Source organism: Anomaloglossus baeobatrachus, chromosome 6 (genome assembly GCF_048569485.1).
Source record: "Anomaloglossus baeobatrachus isolate aAnoBae1 chromosome 6, aAnoBae1.hap1, whole genome shotgun sequence".
Lineage (NCBI taxonomy): Eukaryota > Metazoa > Chordata > Amphibia > Anura > Aromobatidae > Anomaloglossus > Anomaloglossus baeobatrachus.
This window is the reverse complement of record NC_134358.1, coordinates 293,266,537-293,290,920: the sequence shown is the minus strand read 5'-3', so window position 1 is coordinate 293,290,920 and position 24,384 is coordinate 293,266,537. Positions and strand designations below refer to the sequence as shown.

The 24,384-nt window shown below is 43.0% G+C and overlaps 1 protein-coding gene across 1 annotated transcript in view; it reads left to right on the top strand.

Moving 5' to 3' along the window:
- Positions 1-18,480, top strand: part of SLC6A3 (solute carrier family 6 member 3) — a 217,203-nt gene extending 198,723 nt beyond the window's left edge. The window contains exon 15 of the mRNA XM_075314881.1: positions 18,402-18,480. Coding sequence (XP_075170996.1) covers positions 18,402-18,425 — 24 coding nt within the window. The 3' untranslated portion in view covers positions 18,426-18,480. The remainder of the gene's footprint in view (positions 1-18,401) is intronic.
- The last annotated feature ends 5,904 nt before the right edge of the window (positions 18,481-24,384 follow it).

The window sequence follows — 24,384 nt, the reverse complement described above, 5'->3', positions numbered from 1 at the left end:
GATATGTCGTTGCGTTTGACGGGGCCTTACCTCTTGAAGCTCATCAAGAGAATGCCAAGAGTGTGCAAAGCAGTAATCAAAGCAAAAGGTAGCTACTTTGAAGAACCTAGATTATAAGACATATTTTCAGTTGTTTCACACTTTTTTGTTAAGTATTTCATTCCACATGTGTTAATTCATAGTTTTGATGCCTTCAATGTGAATCTACAATTTTCAGAGTCATGAAAATAAAGAAAACTCATTGAATGAGAAGGTGTGTCCAAACATTTGGTCTGTACTGTATGAGTCATTTCTGTCATATGATAGGGGCGTGTTAGAAATGTAGCCCATACAGTCTAACATCTACAGAGGCCAGGCAGCAGACAGGGGCGGGAATAGATAGCAAATCCCAACCCACATATTAGCTATTCGGCAGCTGCTACCAATCAAAAACTGTACATTTCTGTAACTTTACTTCCCTGTATTTCAAAACCTATACTGTACATCCAATCTGACAACTAAAGATATTTGTAGAATCAGCATGATAGTGCCAGTATAGCACTGGCTTTAGTTTATATAGGCAAATCCTGGTGATTGGTGCACTTTAAACAATTTATTGTGCTAAACCTGGCAATGTCAACTAGTGATGAGCGAGTACTAAAATGCTCGGGTGCTCGAGGCTTGGGCCGAGCATCCCAAGATACTCGTGTACTCGGCCCGAGCACCGAGCCCAATGTTATCCTATGGGAGACCCGAGTATTTTTATGAAATGACCCCCGGCAGCATGTAGAAACCCTAAAAATGTCACAAAAGTCTCAGAAGAGTGCTCAAATGACATGGCAACAGCATGGGGAAGACCCCTTGAAGCATTTATCACTCAAAAGTCACAGCTGTGAACATTTTTGTCCGCGTTTTACGCCATTTTTACGGACTCACCAGAAAACCTTCAAAAATGACACCAAAATGAATTTTCATGGCGGAAATGTTAAGGGCACATACCCAATAGTGAGATAGAGCTGGTGTATGTTACTTTTGGAGATTACATGAAAGATTTTACGTGAAAACATTGTGTGGCACTCCGATGTCCCTGAGAAGAGACGTACATGAAGGCCTCTTGAGTCTAATGTGCCCATTTTGAGGAAGTGAGTCTTTGTAGTATTTTCCTTTGCCAGGGCAGTCCAAAATTGTGAGGTTCCCCAATGCCCCTGCATACAGACGTGCATGAGGGCCTGTATACCTGAAGTGCCCATTGTAAGGAAGTGGGTCTATTGTAGTATAGCCCTTTGGCAGGACAGCCAAAAATTGGGAGGCTCCACATTGTCCCTGGATAGAGACGTGCATGAGGGCCTGTAAACCTGAAGTGCCCATTGTAAGGAAGTGGGTCTATTGTAGTATACCCCTTTGGCAGGACAGCCAAAAATTGGGAGGCTCCACATTGTCCCTGATAGAGACGTGCATGAGGGCCTGTAAACCTGAAGTGCCCATTGTAAGGAAGTGGGTCTATTGTAGTATAGCCCTTTGGCAGGACAGCCAAAAATTGGATTGGGAGGCTCCACATTGTCCCTGGATAGAGACATGCATGAGGGCCTGTAAACCTGAAGTGCCCATTGTAAGGGAGTGGGTCTATTGTAGTATAGCCCTTTGGCAGGACAGCCAAAAATTGGGAGGCTCCACATTGTCCTTGGATAGAGACGTGCATGAGGGCCTGTAAACCAGAAGTGCCCATTGTAAGGAAGTGGGTCTATCGTAGTATAGCCCTTAGGCAGGGCAGCCAAAAATTGGGAGGCTCCACATTGTCCGTGGATAGAAACGTGCATGAGGGCCTGTAAACCTGAAGTGCCCATTGTAAGGAAGTGGGTCTATTGTAGTATAGCCCTTTGGCAGGGCAGCCAAAAATTGGGAGGCTCCACATTGTCCGTGGATAGAGACGTGCATGAGGGCCTGTAAACCTGAAGTGCCCATTGTAAGGAAGTGGGTCTATTGTAGTATAGCCCTTTGGCAGGGCAGCCAAAAATTGGGAGGCTCCACATTGTCCCTGGATAGAGATGTGCATGAGGGCCTCAAAACATTGTTCCCATTGCAAAGGAGTGGGTCTACTGTCGTTGTAATGTCCATTCTGAAAGAATGGGCGAAAAAATTTACCACTGGGGGTATACCTGAAACAACGGCCTAACTATTGTAACGGTCATCATAGTGGCGCATGAGGAGAAGGAGGAGCAGTCCAGCGATTATTCAAAGTCCAGAAGTGTGTACCCATGGGTGAGTGGAGGTACATGGCAAATTCCCATTACAAACTTTAAATTCCGCTCTCATTTGCTGGTGGTGTGGTGAAGTCTGGCCCAATCCAACCCTTGTTCATCTTGATCAGAGTCAGCCTGTCAGCATTTTCAGTTGACAGGCGGGTGCGTTTATCTGTAATGATTCCACCTGCGGCACTAAAAACACGCTCTGACAAAACGCTAGCGGCAGGGCAGGCCAGGACTTCCAAGGCGTAGAGAGCCAATTCATGCCACGTGTCCAGCTTGGATACCCAATGATTGTAAGGCACAGAGGAATGTCGGAGTACAGTTGTTCGATCTGCAAGGTACTCCTTGAGCATCTGGGCAAACTTAGGATTTCTTGTGGCACTACCCCGCACCTCAGGGACTGTGGTACGTGAGGGGCTGAGAAAACTGTCCCACATCTTAAAGACTGTTCCCCTACCTCTGGCGGATTGGATTTGTGCCCCTCTCGGCTGTACGCTTTGGTTATCCACTGATTCCTGACCTATGCCGCTAGCGTTTTGTGAGGGGAATGCTTTGCCTACTTCCGTGACTATGGCCTTCCGGAACTGCTGCATTTTGGCTGACCTCTCCGCCTCGGGAATAAGAGACATAAAGTTCTCCTTGTAGCGTGGGTCTAACAGTGTTACCAACCAGTAATGATTGTCGGCCAAGATGTTCTTAACGCGAGGGTCACGAGACAGGCAGCATACCATAAAGTCAGCCATGTGCGCCAGACTCTTAACAGCCAGTACTTCAGTATCCTGACCAACACGATGACTGAACATGCTGTCCTCCTCCTCCTCCTCCTCATCTACCCTGTCCTCTGGCCAGCCACGCTGAACCGAGGATATGACTGGTGTGCATGTCATATCCTCAATTTGGCCGGAGAGTTGCTCCATGTCTTCATCCTCCTCCTCGTCATAGTCCTCCACTGCACGTTGTGATGAGACGAGGCTCGGCTGTGTGTTATCACCCACACCCACTACTGTTTCTTGCTCCAACTCATCGCGCTCCGCCTGCAATGCATCATGTTTGTTTTTGAGCAGAGACCGTTTTAGAAGGCAGAGAAGCGGTATGGTGATGCTAATAATGGTGTCATCCCCACTCACGATCTTGGTGGAGTCCTCAAAGTTTTGGAGGATGGTACATAGGTCGGACATCCATCTCCACTCCTCAGGTGTTATGTGTGGAGTTTGACCCATTTCCCGACGGCTTAGGTGATGCAGGTACTCAACAACTGCCCTCTTCTGCTCACATATCCTGACCAACATGTGCAGAGTTGAATTCCAACGCGTGGGGACATCACACACCAGTCTGTGAGCCGGAAGATGCATACGGCGCTGAAAGCCGGCAAGGCCGGCTGAAGCAGTAGGTGACTTTCGAAAATGTGCAGACAGGCAGCAAACTTTTACCAGCAGATCAGACAGCTCTGGGTATGACTTTAGAAACCGCTGAACCACGAGGTTGAGCACATGGGCCACGCATGGAACATGTGTCAGCTGGCCTCGCCTCAAAGCCGCCACCAGGTTCCGGCCATTGTCACACACGACCTTTCCTGGCTTTAGGTTCAGAGGTGTGAGCCAGTGATCTGCCTGCTGTTTCAGAGCTGTCCACACCTCTTCTGCATTGTGGGGTTTGTCACCTATGCAGATTAGCTTCAGCACAGCCTGTTGCCGCTTCGCCGAGGCAGTGCTGCAGTGCTTCCAGCTTGGGACTGGTGTGGAGGGTAAAGTGGATGAGGATGCGCAGGAGGAGGAGGAGGCTGAAGAGCATGACATTCCGGAGCTGTAGAGTGTGGGTGAAACCCTGACTGAGGTAGGGTCTGCAAACCTTGGTGTGGGAAGGACGTGTTCCATCCCTCGCTCAGACTGGGTCCCAGCTTCCACAATTTTAACCCAGTGTGCCGTCAACGAGATGTAGCGGCCTAGCCCACAAGCACTTGTCCACGTGTCTGTGGTTAGGTGGACTTTGGGTGAAACAGCGTTGTTCAGGGCACGTGTGATGTTTTGTGACACGTGGTTATGCAAAGCGGGGACGGCACACCGGGAGAAATAGTGGCGGCTGGGGACCGAGTAACGTGGGACAGCTGCCGCCATCAGGTCGCGGAATGCTTTTGTCTCCACCAGCCTAAAAGGCAACATTTCCAGCGCAAGCAGTCGCGAAATGTTAGCATTTAGAACTGTGGCATGTGGGGCATGGCAGTGTATTTGCGCCTGCGTTCAAAGGTTTGCTGAATGGATAACTGAACGCTGCGCTGGGACAAGGACGTGCTTGATGATGGTGTTATTTCTGCGTAGGCAACTGCAGGTGCAGGACCGGAGGAGGCTTGTTTGCAGGCAGCATGGACAGGGGATTGGCTCGCATGCACAACAAGTGAAGACGTAGAAGTGACATCAGCAACCACTGCTCCTCGACTCTGTTGTACTTCCCACAAAGTCGGGTGCTTGGCTGACATGTGCCTGATCATGCTGGTGGTGGTCAGGCTGCTAGTTTTGGTACCCCTGCTGATGCTGGCACGGCAGGTGTTGCAAATGGCCTTTTTAGAATCATCTGGAGCCAACTTAAAAAACTGCCAGACTCGGGAAGACCTAACATTTGTACAGGCACCTTGTGTCGTGTTGTTGTTCCGGGGAACGGTTGCCTGACTTCTGCCTTGAGCCACCACCCTGCTTCTTACTGCCTGTTGTGATGCTACGCCTCCCTCCCCCTGTGCACTGCTGTCCTCGCTCTGCATATCCTTCTGCCAGGTTGGGTCAGTTACTGGATCATCCACCACGTCGTCTTCTTCTTCCGCACCCTGCTCCTCCTCCTGACTTCCTGACAATTGTGTCTCATCATCGTCCACCCCTTGTTGAGACACGTTGCCAACTTCGTGAGAACGTGGCTGCTCAAATATTTGGGCATCTGTACATACGATCTCCTCATGACCCACTTCAACATGAGCTGGCGAGAGGCCAGAATGTGCGAATGGAAACGTGAACAGCTCTTCCGAGTGTCCAAGTGTGGGATCAGTAATGTCCGAGGACGTGTACTCAGCCTTGTGGTAGGAAGGAGGATCAGGTTCTGAAATGTGCGGTGCAGTATCACGGCTACTGACACTTGACCGTGTGGAAGACAGAGTGTTTGTGGTGGTGCCAATCTGACTGGGAGCATTATCCGCTATCCAACTAACAACCTGTTGACACTGGTCTTGGTTCAAGAGCGGTGTACTGCTGCGGTCCCCAAGAATTTGGGACAGGACGTGCGAGCGACTTGATGTGGCCCTTTGTTGTGGGGAAATTAGAGATTGCCCATGACCTCGGCCTCTGCCTGCACCACCATCACGTCCACTTCCTTGTTCGTTGCCAACGCCCTTGCACATTTTGCAATGCTGTGCTGACGTGTATTCACTAGACTTGTGCGTTATATCCAAGTTTGTGCAAAACGCACACAAGTGCACCTGTACGCTGCCACCGACAGGCACACACGTGCGGTTTTTAAATGCAAGCACGAACGCACTAAGAACCTAACAGGTTTTTAGGAGCGACAATTACTGAGAAGTCTGACACTATCAGACACTGCTGACTGACGTGTATTATACACTAGACTTGTGCGTTATATAATAGTTTGTGCAAAACGTGCACCTGTACGCTGCCACCGACAGGCACACACGTGCGGTTTTTAAATGCAAGCACGGACGCACTAAGAACCTAACAGGTTTTTAGGAGCGACAATTACTGAGAAGTCTGACACTATCAGACACTGCTGACTGACGTGTATTATACACTAGACTTGTGCGTTATATAATAGTTTGTGCAAAACGTGCACCTGTACGCTGCCACCGACAGGCACACACGTGCGGTTTTTAAATGCAAGCACGGACGCACTAAGAACCTAACAGGTTTTTAGGAGCGACAATTACTGAGAAGTCTGACACTATCAGACACTGCTGACTGACGTGTATTATACACTAGACTTGTGCGTTATATAATAGTTTGTGCAAAACGTGCACCTGTACGCTGCCACCGACAGGCACACACGTGCGGTTTTTAAATGCAAGCACGGACGCACTAAGAACCTAACAGGTTTTTAGGAGCGACAATTACTGAGAAGTCTGACACTATCTGGACTGTTTTAGACTGTGTACACCAGCCCCAGATATAATGAAGGCTGGTATACGGTCACCACTAGGAATGGCTATGTACCCTGCCTGCCTGCCTGTATACTGCTACAATAGTCCTGAGAAGGACTCTTCTGGTCACTAGCCTGTATTCCGACCTGGCTATACCCTGCCTGTATACAGCAACAATGGTCCTGAGAAGGACTCTGCTACTGTACTCCGACCTGGCTATACCCTGCCTGCCTGTATACAACTATAATAGTCCTGAGAAGGACTTCTGGTCACACTGTTTGCAGCCCTGCTACGGAAATAGCTATAAAGGGCCGCAAACCTTTCCCTGAAGCAGCAACACTCTCCCTGCACTGACTGTCTGGATGGCTGTGTGCAGAGCATAGCGCGCCCGCCGGTATAAAGGCTCGGTCACGCTGTGCAGGCCGGCCAATCACTGCAATTCCACAACTAACAGGGCTGTGGCATTGCAGTGGTCTGCCAGCCAATCCCTGCATGAGGGCTGGCTCTCAAAAGAGCGCCAACATGCAGGGATGAAGACCACGAGTACAGCACGAGTATCGCGAGATTACTCGGTCCCCGCCGAGTAGCCCGAGTCCACTGATACTCGTGCGAGTACCGAGTAGTAACAAGCATACTAGCTCATCACTAATGTCAACATGATTCCATATTACACACAGTTCATACAAGTTCTGATTAGTTCTCAGTTAAATGTGTTATTATTGTGAATTGGAAGAGTCTAGAAATAACTGTAGACTATGCAAACTTACAGATCATTGTCACGAAGCTTGGAAGTACACAGTATGATTATCCTCAGTTACCTCAGTTTCTGCTGAGTTCCATACTGTCTCTGCACATTAGCACAAAAAGTACAATGTGTAGCTTACAGCAGAGGGCGCTGTAGCTGGAAGACTGGTTCTGTGAACATATTTTGATTCAGGGCCAGAAGAATACAAGAGAGACTGTGCTGCATGCTCCTCCGACAATCTGTGTTCTGTGCTGAAGTTGGATTGGCAAAGCAAGCAATGTTTGTGGTGTAGACTTGTTGATCTCTGCTCAGCAATGTTTTTGATATCCTTTATGTCATCCATGTCTAGTTGGTTTAATTGTTTTTTAAGAGCTTCCATGATGAGACTTTTACTGTCCATGAAATTTGTTCTACAGGTAATATATTTGGACCATGATGGCTTGATAATGTGATCTTTTGCATTACTGTTTTTGCAATTTCCAGTGGTATGAAAAAATGTTTGCCCCCTTTCTGATTTCTTTTTCTTTTGCATGTTTGTCACACTTGTTTCAGATCACCAAACAAATTTAAATATTAGACAAATATAATACATGTAAACACAAACTGCAGTCTATAAATGAAGGTCTTTATTATCAAGAGAAAAATAAATTGAAACCTCTGTGGCCCTGTGTGAAAAAATGATTGCCCCCCCTTTCTTAAAACATAAATTAACTGTAGTTTTTCACATCTTTGTGAAGCTGAGTTCAATCTTAGCCCTGCCTTGGCTTGATTATTGCCACAGTGTTCTCCATCAAAAAATCACTTACATTCGACCTGCCTGACGAAGTAAAGAAGACCAAAAGATCCTGAAAAGCTAGATAACATGTAGCGATCCAAAGAAATTTAGGAACAAATGAGAAACAAATTAATTGAAATCTATCAGTCTGGAAAGGTAATAAAGCCATTTCTAAAGCTTTGGGACTCCAGGAAACCACAGTGCAAGCCATTATCCATAAATGACGAAAACATGGAAAAGGGGTGAACTTTCCCAGGAGTGGCCGGCTGATCAAAATTACCCGAAGATCTTAGCGATTACTCATCAACGAGGTCACAAAAGACCCGACAACATCCAAAGAACTGCATGCCTCACTTGCCTCAGTTAAGGTCAGTGTTTAAGACTCCATCATAAGGAAGTACTCCAAGACAAAACCACTGCTGAGCAAAAAGATCATAAATGCTCATCATAGTTCTCGCCGTGATGTGGCAGTGGGCTTCATATAGTCTGATCAGAATGTTAAACCAAGAACCTCATGTTCAGGTATTTAGTTTTTTGCCTGGCGGCATTAGATCAACCTATGAATTTTGGATGTGTGGCCATTTCTTTTTTATACCACATTGTTGATAAAGGCTCATCTTAGTTTTGCCAGAAAACATCTTGATTATCCCCAACACTTTTGAGAGAATTCTCTGTGGACTGAGAAGACAAAAGTTGAACTTGTCCCATTACATCTGGCTTAGAAATAACTCAGCATTATAGAAAAGCAACATCCTTCCAATAGCAAAATATGGTGGTGGTAGTGTTATGGTCTGGGGCTGTTTTGCTGCTTCAGAACCTGAAAGACTTGCTGTGGTAACTAGAACCATGAATTCTTCTGTCTACCAGGTAAAATATATCTTTGTACCGTGTTAGCCAGTAGAGATAAAAAAAAGTTTGTTTAAAAGAACTGAGAGTCCTCAGTAGTTGATACCTTTTAATGGCTAACTGAAAAGATGGTAATAATAATGTCTACCAGAAAATCCTTAAGGAGACTGTTCTGCCATCTGTTTCTGACCTCAAGCTGAAGCACACGTGATTTATGCAGCAGGACAATGATCCAAAACACATAAGCCAGTCCACTGCTAAATGACTGAAGAAAAACAAATGTAAGACTTTGAAGTGGCCTGGTCAAAGTCCTGACCTTAATCCAATTGAGATGCTGTAAAAAAGCAGTTCATGCTCGGAAACCCTCCAATATGGCTGAATTACAACAATTATGCAAGGATGAGTAGGCAAAAAATTCCTCAAGAGCATTGTAAAAGACTCATTGCCAGTTATTGCAAACACTTGATTGCAGTTGTTGCTGCTAAGGGTGGTCCAACCTGTTATTAGATTTAGGGGGCAATCACTTTTTCATACAGGGCCCTGTAGGTTTGGACTTTTTCCCTTCATAATAAAGAACTTAATTTATAAACCACATTTTGTGTTTACTTGTTTTACCTGTGTCTAAAATTTAAAACTGTGTGGTGATTTCAAAAATGTAAGTGTGACAAACCTGCAAAATAATAAGAAACCAGGAATGGGCACACACTTTTTCATACTACTGTACAGTATGTGCGATGGTATGCTCTTACCTGTATTACTGATGTAACTTGTTTTTATAGCTAATGGCTTTCTGCCAAGCTTTAACGTTATCTTCTATCCATAACATAAGGCACAACTTACTAATTGCAGCAGGTTAAATTGCTGGATGAGTAGAGTCCAATCTGAATGGGATGAAGGGAAAGCATTCTCTGTAGGACTACAGAGATAGCAGCAGTCTAATAAAGAATAGAGCAGAGATGCACATGCTCAACACTTGCTCTTTGAAGTCAAGGCTCCAAAGAACTTAATTTTTGGTATTCCAGCAATCAGTAAGATATTCCCTATCCTATGGATTGGGAATAACGGAATAACTTTAATACTTGACACAAACTCTAATGAAAATCTACTTGACCAAAAATATTGGAAAGCCTATTCTTTTCTATATCTTCTATTATAATTTATTTGACTATAGTATTTTTCTAAATTAAACTTACTCAGATTCACTGCCCAACTTAAATTTTGCAAATTGATTCTTCCATCTTTATCCAGCAATGTATTCAGTGCTCCATCTCTGATTAGTGTCTATTGGTTTGGAAAAAAAAGTCCTTTGGTACAGGAGTTGCTTATAGTATTAAAGTAAATCCTTGGTATACTTTTGCACTGTTATTTTTTATTGATTATTTAATTCTTAAATGCAAAATTAAGCAACTTTCTAAGTAGTTGTTAAAATGTCTTCGCATTCTGCTGTTATAAAGTCTGTGTAAGTCTGATACATAGCCGTCTCTCCTGTTGTTTTTGACATAGACCTGACAACACACTTTGTTGTGTTACAGGATGCGTTGGATCTGTTTGTTAACCTACTCCCTTGTCTTAGTGTTAGAGAAAGCAGCAGAGAGGAGAAGAGGCAGGGTTATCTGTTTTGGGATGGCTGAAACTATAATTGGAGATAGTGTGACATCACAGTACTTGGCAACAATATTGCTATTAGTATATAAGGGAGGCACTGCTCTTGCCATTTTGTTTGTGGACAGCTTGCTGTCGCTATTTCATTTGCTGAAACGTAAAGGGGAGATTTTATCATGAGAACAATTTTTGAAGTCAGTTTATTTCTGACTGCATTGTCGTAACTTTCACCAAATTCATCAAAGTGTTGCACGATGTTTGATACATTTTGATATGACTTTAAATATATATATGTAAATCAGGTTTACCACTTTATACACCACCCCTCATAGTCACGTATTTTTGTGACTTTTCAACAATTTAAAAAAGCTGCATGTCAGAAATAAAGCTGAAGCTATGAAACTGCCAGGGAGCCATCCCTACTGACGAGCTCATAATTAGAGATGAGCGAACCGGTCGCGGTTCGGCTCGAGGTCGGTTCGCCGAACGGGGGTCCCGTTCGAGTTCGGTTCGTCGAACGTTCGACGAACCGAACTCGAACCAATAGGCTATAATGGGAGGCAATCACAAACACATAAAAATGCATGATAAATGTACACAAACAGTTAATAAACATTGCCATAACACTTACCGGTCCCCGCGATCCCTCCTGCACTCTGTCTCCTGCCGCTATTCCATCAGATGATCGCTGAATCCTCCCGGTGACCGGCACTGCCAGCAGAGAAGCAGGACCTGTCGTGACGTCAAAATAGCCATGTGACCAGTCACGTGGCTATTATCTCATTGGCTACAGACTGGTCACATGACTATGACACGTCATGTAGGACCTGCGAGTGCATCTCTCCGGTACACGGTGCACATTTGTGTATCGCCGTGTACCGGCGATATGCTCTAACACACGGTCGACTCCCCGTTCTGTTAGGGAGCGGCTGACACAGCCGGTCATTAACGGAGATCACCGTTGCCATAGCAACGCAGTTAGCGGTGACGTCACCGCTAACCGCGGCTCCGGGAGCACCGTTGCTATGGTAACGCGTCTGTCAGCGTTACCGCTGTTACCGCTAGCCGCACTGATCACTCACGGAGTGAAGGCTGCACGCTGCTTCCCGATTGTAGTGAGGATTGTAGTGAGGATGAGGTGCCCCAGCCCATGATGGGCTGGTGCACCTCATCCTCACTACAATCGTCACTACTACTACACTAGTGAGGATTGTAGTGAGGATGAGGTGCCCCAGCCCATGATGGGCTGGTGCACCTCATCCTCACTACAATCGTTACTACTACTACACTAGTGAGGATTGTAGTGAGGATGAGGTGCCCCAGCCCATCAAGTAATGGGCTGGGGCACCTAATCCTCACTACAATCCTCACTACAATCCTGAAGTGCAGTTTCTTCAAATTCATTTAAAGGCACTTGGAACGCTGAAATTGCTGCTTATAATTTAAGCCTCTAATAAAAACCTCTTATCAGCGCTGGTTTATTGGGGATTTATTGGGCTGACAGGGGGTAATAAAGATGGAGTCTCTAATGTGTCTGTGTATTTATTTCAATTAAAGTATTTTTTCTCTGTGTGGTGTCTTTTTTTTAACCCTTTATTGGAGATTCTTAATGGCCGGGTCAAACGTGCCTGACATTAAGAATCTCTGGCTTAATACTGGCTAGTAAAACAAAGCCAGTATTAACTCATGATTACCCAACAAGCCACCCGGCTCCAGGGCTGTTGGAAGAGTTGGATACAGCGCCAGATGATGGCGCTTCTATGAGAGCGCCATTTTCTGGGACGGCTGCGGACTGAAATTCGCAGCAGAGGCGCCCAGAAACCTCGGGCTAACCTGTGCTGCGGATTCCAATCCCCAGCTGCCTAGTTGTACCCGGCTGGACACAAAAATGGGGCGAAGCCCACGTCATTTGTTTTTTAATTATTTCATGAAATAAGTGAAATAATTAAAAAAAAGGGCTTCCCTATATTTTTGGTTCCCAGCCGGGTACAAATAGGCAACTGGGGGTTGGAGGCAGCCCGTGGCTGCATGCTGTACCTGGCTAGCATACAAAAATATGGCGAAGCCCACGTAATTTTTTTGGTGGGCAAAAAACTTCTGCATACAGTCCTGGATGGAGTATGCTGAGCCTTGTAGTTCTGCAGCTGCTGTCTGCTCTTCTCCATACAGACACACAGCAGCTGCAGAACTACAAGGCTCAGCATACTCAGCATACTCCATCCAGGACTGTATGCAGAAGTTTTTTGCTGAAAAAATTATGTGGGCTTCGCCATATTTTTGTATGCTAGCCAGGTACAGCAGGCAGGTACGGCTGCCCCCAACCCCCAGTTGCCTATTTGTACCCGGCTGAGAACCAAAAATAAAGGGAAGCCCTTTTTTTATTATTTCATGAATTTCATGAAATAATTAGAAAACAAATGACGTAGGCTTCGCTCCATTTTTGTGTCCAGCCAGGTACATCTAGGCAGCTGGGGATTGGAATACGCAGCACAGGTTGGCCTGAGCTTTCTGGGCCCCACTGCTGCGAATTGCAGCCTGCAGCTGCCTCAGAAAATCGCACTTTCATAGAAGCGCCATCTTCTGGCGCTGTATCCAACTCTTCCAGCACCTGCCTGCTATACCTGGCTAGCATACAAAAATATGGCGAAGCTCACATCCTTTTTTTGTAGTTTTTGGCCAAAAAATTAAAAAATGCTTCCCTGGATTTTCCATTGCCAGTGAAGGTAACACCAAGCAGTGGGGGTTAGCAGCCAGTAGCTGCTTGGATTACCCTTAGCTAGCAATACAAAAAATGCAGCGGGAGCCCATATATATTTTTTTTAATTATTTATTTAAATAACTAAAAACAAAATGGGCTTCCCTGTATTTTGATTGCCTGACATCACAGTGCTGTAAAAATAAATCTTTAAAAAAAATGACATAGCGCTCCGCGGTATTTTTGATTCTCAGCACAGATAAAGCAGACAGCTTTGGGTTGCCACCCCCATCTGCCTGTCGTTACCTTGGTTGGCAATCAAAATACAGGGAAGCCCATTAATTTTTTCTATTTAAAAAATAGTTAAAAAAAAATGACGTTGGGTCCCCCCATTTTTGATAGCCAGCTAGGGTAAAGCAGACGTCTGTAGCCTGAAAACCACAGCTGGCAGCTTTACCGTGGTTGGGGATCCAATGTGGAGGTCCCCCCAGGCTCTTTTTTTATAATTATTTTATAAATATTAATAATTACACAAAAAAAGTAGGGTCCCCTCCAAATTGGATCACCAGCCAAGGTAAAGCGGACAGCTGTGGTCTGGTATTCTCAGGGTGGGAAGGTCCATAGTTATTGGGCCTTCACAGCCTAAAAATAGCAGGCCGTAGGCACCCCAGACGTGGCGCATCCACTAGATGCGCCAATCCTGGCGCTTCACCCCAGCTCATCCCGTGCCCTGGTGCAGTGGCAAACGGGGTAATAAATCGGGTTGATACTAGCTGTAAAGTCACCTGAGATCAAGCCCAGCAGTTTGTGATGTCATGGCATCTATTAGATACCCAACATCATAAACTGTCAGTACTAACAAAAACAAAAAATCAACAAAAGAAATTTATTTGAAAAAACAGTCCCCAAAACATTTCCTCTTTCGCCAATTTATTGTAAGAAAAAAAATAAAGGGGTCCCACGACGACTCTGGACCGTCTAGAATATGGGGGGGAGACACTCAGGGAACGTATCCCCCATTTTCTAGGAGTGCGGACCCTTCATGTGAGGAGTGTGGGTGCAATGAATCTGCACTCACTCTCACCGGGTCCACAGCAGCAGAGTCCATGTTGTAATGGTTGCTACCAAAGCTGCAATGCCCTGCTCATGAGGTAAGGGCATGCCTAATCAGGAGAACTACTGTAGAGGAAGCTCTGCTCACTGGTATATAGGTGCTCAGAGGTAATAATAGATAAAATTAGTGAGTAACCTCGGCACTCTAAATCTCCCAGACTAAGTCAGTAAGTCACAACGGATAGTAATGCAAAATCACTCTTTATTGGTCCGTATTAAGAAAAAAAAATTTTTCATAAGCATATATGTTTTTGTCCAAAACAAGTTACAAATGACGTTTCGGCCTGAGCCTTCGTCAGATTGGACTTATCTGCATGTAATCATGAAAAATGACAATAATCAGTATCACATAAGAGTGAGAGAACAATAACATAAACTCGAACAATGTAGAGGTACAATTGGGATGCAGCAAAAAAATTGCAACACAGCAAGAAATGAAACACATGATACAAATGTCATAATACAGTACAAGGACAATATAGTAATGACAAATATGGGGTCAGAGTAGGCTTAGACAGCTCTGGTACGAAAAAGATGTCAATCATAAAGTAACATGTGCAGTAGGTGTAGAGCTACACTATGCATGGCAGAGATAATGGGTAGACCGACCATAGAAAAAGAACGGAGAAAAAGTGGAGAAAAAGTGGAGAAAAAGTGGAGAAAAAGTGGAGAAAAAATGGAGAAAAAGTGGAGAAAAAGTGGAGAAAAAGTGGAGAAAAAGTGGAGAAATAATGGAGAAAAAGTGGAGAAAAAGTGGAGAAAAAGTGGAGAAAAAGTGGAGAAAAAGTGGAGAAGAAGTGGAGAAGAAGTGGAGAAGAAGTGGAGAAGTGTTTGTTCATGTCAGATGGGAGATAAATAATTTTTTACCGGCGCTGTCATTTACTGTAACGTGATCATCGGTGTACGGTGTATACCTGTGATCACGTGAGCGGGGACCGGAAAAACCGTCCTGAATCATGATCTCCAGGGTCTCAGCTAGCCCTGAAACCCTGGAGATTTTCTGACGCTGGGGGGCGTTATTCACTTATTTCTGCCTGCTGTTTATAAACGGCAGATCAGAATAAGGCTACATTAACACGACCGATCCATTTTTGTGGTCTGCAAAAAACAGTCCTTTTTTATTTCACGGGTGCATCCGTGTGGCATCCGTTTTCATTCCGTAGACGGTCCGTATGTCATCTGTTTGTCATCCGTGTGCCTTCCGTTTTTTTTGTGTACTGCAAAAAAACTGAATGAGGGTAAATGCATAAATTTACCCAGGATCCATAGCTTCATCCTACATGAGGCGGTCACATGTTCACTCCAGTGCCATTTTCTACTGCTTTTCACAGCGTAGAGCGCTCTGGTGATTTTCTTGTGCTTGTGCATTTCATATCAGTCTTTTCTGTCATTATAATGGCAGAAAGACACATAATGTCCCACTCTCCTGCATTTTGTAATTTTGCACCCTTTGGTGCCTTTCATGTGGCACTAAGGGGTGCTTAGCTTTGTATTTAGCCAAAAAAATGAAAAAAAAAAAAATGACGTAGGGTTCCCCCTATTTTTGTAGCCAGCTAGGGTAAAGCAGACGGCTGCAGCCTGCAGGCCACAGCTGGCAACCTCACCTTGGCTGGTAATCCAAAACTGAGGGCACCCCACTCTGTTATTTTAAATTAAATAAATAATTAAAAAAAAAACACGTAGGGGTCCCCCCAAAATTGGATCACCAGCCAAGGTAAAGCAGACAGCTGGGGTCTGATATTCTCAGACTAAGGAGGTCCATGGTTATTGGACTCTCCCCAGCCTAAAAATAGCAGGCCGCAGCCGCCCCTGAAGTGGCGCATCCATTAGATGCGCCAATCCTGGTGCTTCGCCCCAGCTCATCCCGCGCCCTGGTGCGGTGGCAAACGGGGTAATATATGGGGTTAATACCAGATGTGTAATGTCACCTGGCATAAAGCCCTGGGGTTGGTGAGGTCAGGCGTCTATCAGATACCCGACATCACCAACCCAGTCAGTAATAAAAAAAAATAGACGACAAACACATTTTTATTTGAAAAAACACTCCCCAAAACATTCCCTCTTTAACCAATTTATTATAAAGAAAAACAAATCCAGGTCTGGTGTAATCCAAGGGGTTGCCATGACGATCCACACTGTCCCAGTCAATGAAGAGCAGGATGTTCCCCATTGGCTGGGAGAGCAGTGCAGTGACTGAGCTAACATCAATGGGTCAGCCCAGGTCACTGTAGGGGATGACAAGTGCTGCTGTCAGCGAGGTACATTACCTGCGCTGATCTCCAGCACACTGACAGCCCCTGTCACTGAGTTCAATGACCGCCGCCTTCACAGCCAAACATCGCGAGAGGCCCGTGACGTCACCGCTAGTCAGTCTCGGGTCGGAAGCGAGAGGTTATGTGACAAGCGGCGGCCATGGAGGACAGTGACAGCGCTGAGGTCGGGATGGCGGGACTTCATCACCGCAGGTAAGCCGAGTGGGACCATGTGTGTGTGTGTGTGTGTGTGTGTATGTATGTGTACATGCCGCGGGCAGGAGGGGGCGGAGCGAGCTGAGCGGGGAAGTGTGGGCTTCCTGCACGTAACTAGGATGAACATCGGGTTACTAACCAAAGCGCTTTGGTTGGATACCCGATGTTTATCTTGGTTACCAGCTTCTGGCAGGCTGCCAGCGATGGCTCCTGCACACTGTAGCTGTAAAAAGCCCTGCTTTTTGCTGCTAGAACCGTTCTCGAACGTATCTAGAACTATCGAGCTTTTGCAAAAAGCTCGAGTTCTAGTTCGATCTCGAACAGCCCCCAAAATCACTCGAGCCTAGAACTGGAGAACCTCGAACCTAGAACCGCGCTCAACTCTACTCATAATATTAAATGACAGAAAGAGGCAAAAAAAATGCTTTTAAAAAGATACATTCCAAAGTTGAGTAAAAATTAAAATTAACAATCTATGCCACCAAAGTTCTGTTGTAAAACATATGAAAATACTATGGGAGAAATGTTATCATATCATCTTTGGGTGGATTTGAATGTTAGAACAAGCAACCTTGGAGATAGTTTGTAAATGGCAGATCAGAGTATGAAGAGGAAGTAGGGCATTTACATTTTCACATTGGCAGGGCTGTATTATAATACAGATATTCAAGGAGTCACATACTGTAGAGAGAAAGGATAGCACACTGAACAGACTGGGGGAGGGAAAATCAGACACTTCTCAGAATTAGTGTCTCTTAGGACAAAAGAGTAGGGTTCTGTAATGTCCTGATGAAGGGGAAATCAGTGCAGAAAAAATGGTACTGACACATAACAGCTAGTGAAGGATTCACCATTCTGGATGCACAGAAGTTACATCTGAATTTTTGGGCAATACATTTTGCAAATCAAAAGATGTAAAAAAAGATTGTGGACTTAAACTTAATTCTTGCAAACAAAATTCTCATAAGATATGTGAGTATATATAAAGAGTCTAAAAAATAGAAATACTGAAAAAATACACACAAAATTGAATAATTACACTAGTATGCCCTAGTACTGAAACCTACCTCGTCGCAAAGGTGGCACCCTAGTCTTGCACAGTTGGTGCCCATCATAGGCTGTCCCTCCCTAGCCAGGGTAAGCCCTGGAGGGATGGGGTATAATTACAGTACCACGTTAGAGAACAGGTTAGTTGCTCAAATTTATGACTACACTGTAACGTTGCTGAAGAGGTTCATATAGAGACACCTAAACCGTACTACATATAAAAATAATAAAGATTGAAAAACTATTTAGAAGTGCTCAGGTATATTTGTAGAATATTTAGAAAACCATGTATTATTTCCTTTGCACTTCACAAATACTTGATACTTTGTATTGGTATATCACATAAAATTCCAATAAAATAAATTTCAGTTTATGGGTGTAGCATGAAAAAATGTGGAAAAGCTCATGTGGTATGAAGACATTTTCACAGCACGTTAAATCATGAGTGCCTTGTTGGACCTAACACAGTTACTTTCACCCCCTAGGATGCAGCCTTCTTTTTTTTATTTCTTTTTTTTTCTTTTTATTTGCCTTTATGAAAGTATGTAATATTAAATTAACAGGAGGCAGAATGCTGTATGGAAAATCCATAGTGACTGTATTTGGTAGTACTGTACCATGGAAAAGTTTATGTGCTTGGAGCCTACTTCAATACTATAAAAAAGCATTGTACAGTATATTGCAGAAATATATTCATTACTCGATTTATGAATTTGCTTCACACAACTAAAATATGTCTTTAATGTCTCCTTACAGCTTCATCATTGGCTGAGTGTGTAAGACAATGAACAAAGAAAATCCGAATATCATTGTATATTTCCGGAAGATTCACAAGACATGTAGCAAGAAAAGATAACATATATGATATAATATCTGATCTGAGTCATTATTGTGTCTGATAAGAAAGATTTCCTCTGACGGATGTTGCTCAGTGTATAAGAATCCAGATAGGTGTCAAAACTGTTTTGTCTTAATGATCATTTTTTTAAGTATTTTCCAGTATCTTATATCTGATACTCTATGTACAGAATCTAAACAATATTCATACACATACTTAACATTTATATAAGATGCAATGTGCCAAAATATAAGGAGCCTATGTAACACAATGGTGTGATAACTGTGGGAGACGAAGCTACCGTGTGCACTTCATATTTTGTCATTTTCTACAAGCAAACACATCTTGTTTTATCTGTTATCTTACCAACTGAAAATAGAAGATACTTGCCCATAAAAAATAAACTATGTATTTAATGTCATCATTTTCCATCCTTAATCATTTATGCCACAATATTTACTGTAAATGCCCATGCAAAGAGCAAGTATTTACCCTTTCCTTAATCTCTTGTAATTTGTATTAGTACTAATTTTGTTTAATCACAAAATAACACTTGAAAAAGACAAGAACAACAAATTCTACTGTCTTTTTAAAATCATACCAATCCATAAAATAGTATAGGTTTAAGATATGTGTAATTCAATTCACATTGCCCAGGTCATATGTCCAGCCTGGTCTTCCATGGCAGCTGGTCGTCTGCGCTTGGCATCTTCAACCAGCTTCCTGGGCTCCTTTGGCACAAAGGAGGTGCAAATCAAATTGCTCTTCTGTAAAAGGTTTGTCTATTGTGAAAATGTACGGTGAACAATTTTGAAGCATGTTACTTGTCAATGTATTTTCAAGAGGTTGTCTTAGGTTAAAAATGGGGCCTTGTGATTTACTAGAAACAATGACACTTTTGTCCATCAGTCTTTAAGTAGGGCAAAGCTGCAATATCAAATAGCCCATCTGAGAAAGAGCAGAAGTTTAAAGGAAACCTGTCAGGTTCCCTCTGCCCTCAAACCCTAACCCCAGCAGCATTGATATCTGTATGCCCAAATTTCTTACCTAACCAGCCCTGTATATTGCTATTTACTACTATGACTGTGTAAAAAAACGACTTTTAAATCTTGCTTTCCCTCTGCTAATTAGGGCCTTGACTAGGCTCAGGAGTGTTAGTTCTCTTGTATAGTCAAGCCTTTTTCCATGTTATCAAGCCCACAAGACATCACCGCCAGCTCTTGAAAATCTTGCACATGCGCACAGCTCATTTCGGCCATGTTAGTGTGCCTCAGAAACACGGTGGACGCTTTCTGGCTTCATTAAGTGCACTGCACATGAAAGGAAGTTCAGAAGACGGTTCACATACACATCTTATGAACTTACGGTCATGCGCCTACTGTGGCCGGGAAGCGTATGCTCGTCTTCAAAGGCACACTAAAGTTGCCAAAATGAGCCAAGTGCATGTTCAAGATTTCCATAGCTGGCTCATGGAAATCATGTTATCATACCCACAGGGTCATGATAACATGGAAAAAGGGCCCACTAGTCAGCGGAACTAACGCCCATGTGATTAGTCACACGCCTAACTAGCATAGGGAAATTAAGGGTTTATAATTATTTTCTTCAAACACTCATATTGGTGAATACTGTTATACATTTCTGGTTAGGCAGTGAATTTGGGCATATGGGTTACAATGATGCTGTATTGGGGTACATAGCAGACCTCACAAGTTCTCTTTAAATAATCAAAAACAGGTGTATTGGACCATTTTTCAGAAAACTATATATCAATCTGCTCTGATTTCCTTGCTCTATAACATGATGTGTGCAGACTGAACTACATTTTCATAGTGACAGATTCCCTTTAAGGCTGGGTTCAGACAGCCATATTTCACGGTCTGTATACAGACAGTAAAGGCTGGACTGACTAGAGCTCTTTTGACTCAAACATACAGCCTCATGGATATGTCAGTCTACACACTGCCGTCTGTATACAGACTTTAAATATGCTAGTTCAAAAACCATGTTTGTTAAATATATAGTTGGGCCTCTTTTTGCTCCTGTAGCAGCCTTTATCACTCTGAGAATGCTTTCCACAAGATTTTAGAGTGTTTATGTGGGAATGGGCTCATTCAACTAGAAGAGCATTATTGACATCATGCTCTGATGTTGATTGAGCAGGTCTCACTGGCAATCAGCATCCTAATTCATCTTAAAGGTGTTTGAAGGGGTTTAAGCCATGAATCTTTTCAAACTAATCAAATTCATCCCTACCTCATCAAACTATGTACTGTGCTTTTTGTACTATGACACCATCATGGTGTAATGTAAAAGCACCTTCCCAAAACTATTGTCATAAAGTTGAAGGCAAACAATTCACTAACTGTCTTTGGATAATGCAGTGCTATCAATACACTTCAGTGTTAACAGGACTAAACCCTGAAAAATAACCCCATACCATAATCCCTTCTCACATTTTGTTTTTTTTACAAAAGACATTCTGGATTTTAGTAGGTAGCTCTATCCTTTAAAAAAATATCAAATCTGATAATTCTCATGCCTGAAGAAGCATGATTCATTATTCCAGGGAATATGTTTTCAAAACCAAGTAGTGGTACATTTATACCACCATGGTCTTTTGCATGGTGATATCAGGCAACTCAACCATAGAAGTCTACAGTGATTCATGAAGCTCTCAATACACAGTTCTTTACTGGAGATGAGCGGACCCATTGTAATTCAGTTTGGCGGCTTTATCCGGACTTTAGATAAAGTTCGATTTGGGACTCAGACTTGATCTGAACCCCAATGGAAGTCACTTATTGGGCAGTTCGGGTCTCCACTCACATGCAGTCAGCCATAAACAGAACATTTCCAGGGGAGGGAGGGCAGAGTTTTTCCATTTTTTTGAGGGTAGACACTACATCCAATAATGCTGTTGCTACTCCCAGTGTGAGCCATTCAAACACTGTAAGCGGCTCATACTGGGCTGCGCACCAAGCGTATCTGAGCACAGTGATGCTTGCATAAATGGATGGCATACGTAAGCCCCCGAGTTATGAACTCGAACACTGATATTTTTAGTAAAGTTTGTCCTTGGTACAAACACCTAACTTTACTTTTCAGGTTCGCTCATCTATATTTTTGACTCCTAGATGAGCATGGCTCACTCTACTACTATTGTTTATCTATGTAGATTACATTACCGTGAGTTTGATTATTCACATTTGTTAATACATGTAGCTGAAGCAACCAACCTCAAAAATGAAGAGGGGTATGCACATACTTTCGCCCATGTAGCAAAAAATGTATTTGTACTATCTTGAAAAACCCTTTGAGCACTATCTGTATGATTTGCCGAGTAATAAAGACCACATAAATTGGACATTTTAATTCAATATAAAGCATGGAAGCTTATTATAATAAAAAGAAACATTGTTCTGTAAAAAGCACCAGGTTAAAGTGAAGATTTAATATTTAATTTCTTTATTTTTCTATTTGAAGATTAGTGTAAAAGTCAAAAAGCTGCATATCAGATTTTTTTGTCTAGGATATATACACATGTAAAGCTTTACAATTGTATACTTTTATCTATGTGTAGTGTCATAAAATATGTATTTTAACAGAGATTATAATTTTTAAATGTACTTTAATAATACAGAGATGAAGATCTAACACTTATATTATTATGAATGTCACACACCGTTGAATGTGAACTGTTTCACTTTCTATAATTCTCTTTGGAAACTGTGCGTCCAATATTTAAGCTAATTGTATTAATATTAAATAGGTAACTGATAGGAAGAGATGTTACATTGTATGTGTCTTGATTATTTCTAATATATGGATAATGCTTCGTCTGAATTCATGTATATAATATTAATGAATGAGAATTTGACTTTAAAAAAAAAAAATCTCCACTAATTTAATCTGCATGCACAACCATAAAGTTATTGCTTTAACCCCTTAAAGATGAGGCCCTTTTTTAAATTGGAAAGTATGGTTGCTCTGTTTATTTTTAATCTAACAACATAACAGTTCGGTCCAAATAACGTACTCAAATTTGGGTTTGGAAGAGCTAATTAGAATATAAAAAAGAGAAGTTCAGAGTGTGGTGGTATGGGGCCTTCCACCAGATCAGTCATACCATCACTCTGCGCTTCTCTTTTACATTTTGATTAGCAGCTTTTTGGATTGTCTAAAAATTATCCAAACTATACTTTGCAATTTGAAAAAGAGTTGTCTTTTACTATTGTATAAGGTGACAGTCTAACCTTGAGCAGCTTGCATTGAGACTGGAGTACCATGTTCACTTTTCGTGCTACATGGTACCATCATAGCAGGCATAGGACCTCGCGCCAGTCACGGCCGTTAGATTCAGATGCTGGCTGTGTAGCACAGACAGCATCTGCCTTGTGTGGAGCACGCTTAGCTCCTGAGCCCGCTTCATACACCCACACATGGTCTATGATGTAATAGTAGGTCATTTATAATACTTATTTAGCTTGTAATTGGAGAAAGACTTTTATTTAGAGACGGTTTTTAACAGTCTAAAATTATTTTTAATGTCCGTGGTGCTGTACTGTCTTTAGTCAAGCATTTTTACTTAATAATGCTATGTTATACACAATGGTATATGATATCGTGGACTTGTTATACTCAATTACACTATTAATGTGGGTCAAATAAAGAATTAAGGAAGATATCTAACACAAACATATGTATAAAGATTAAGTGGAATTTTTCTTTAGGAAAAGGAAAAGAAAAATGCAATGCCAATGGAAGCTGGTATAGGTATAAAGAGGGTGCATAGACTGTTTTATATTGCAGATTCAGTTTAACTTCTGCATAGGTGACTGTTAAACTTTGTTTATACGAGATGTAAAGTTATCTCAAGTTTCTTATTTTTTGTGAACTTGTATTGATATATGTAATCCATGGATGAATTTGTATTACATTCTTTACAATACGTCCTTTTTCTATGCAGTGAAGTTCCTTCCTTGCAAAATTATTTAATTTAGTATATTCAATGCACAATGTGTAGTATAAAGGGAAATTTTGGTTTAACAAAGTGTATGTGGTGGGTAAATGTAACATAACCTCAAGGAAAATGAGGCACAGTGTAATGTAAAGGCCGCTTGACACGCAACAACATCGCTAATGAGATGTCGTTGGGGTCACGGAATTTGTGACGCATATCCGGCCTCGTTAGCAACGTCGTTGCGTGTGAAACGCAGGAACGACCGTTAACGATCAAAATTACTTACCTAATCGTTGATCGTTGATGCGTCGTTCCTTTCCCGATTATCGTTGCTGTTGCAGGACGCAGGTTATTTGTCGTTCCTGTGGCAGCACACATCGCTATGTGTAACACCGCAGGAACAAGGAACATCACCGTACCTGCGGCCGCCCACAATGAGGAAGGAAGGAGGTGGGCGAGATATTCGTCCCGCTCATCTCCGCCCCTCCGCTTCTATTGGACGGCTGCCGTGTGACGCCACTGTGACGCCTCATGAACCGCCCCCTTAGAAAGGAGGCGGTTCGCTGGCCACAGCGACGTCGCTAGGCAGGTAAGTATGTATGATGGGTGTAAGCAATGTTGTGCGCCACGGGCAGCAATTTGCTCGTGACGCACAACCGATGGGGACGGGTACGCTCGCTAGCGATATCGATAGCGATATCGCTGCATGTAAAGTGCCCTTTACTGTCAAAAGTCTGTCTATGAATGGCTGGTAAAAAGAAATGAGCTTGTCACAGCTAAAAGTTCTCAAAACTAACAGATTAATAGAGGGGAAATGATCTCTTCCCTTATGACGGTTTCCTTCCTTAAAAAGTTGTTTTTTGTTATATTTGCATACAAGTTAGATGTATGTTTTATTGCAATTTACACCAGAAAATGGTGTAATTTGTAGTGTAAAG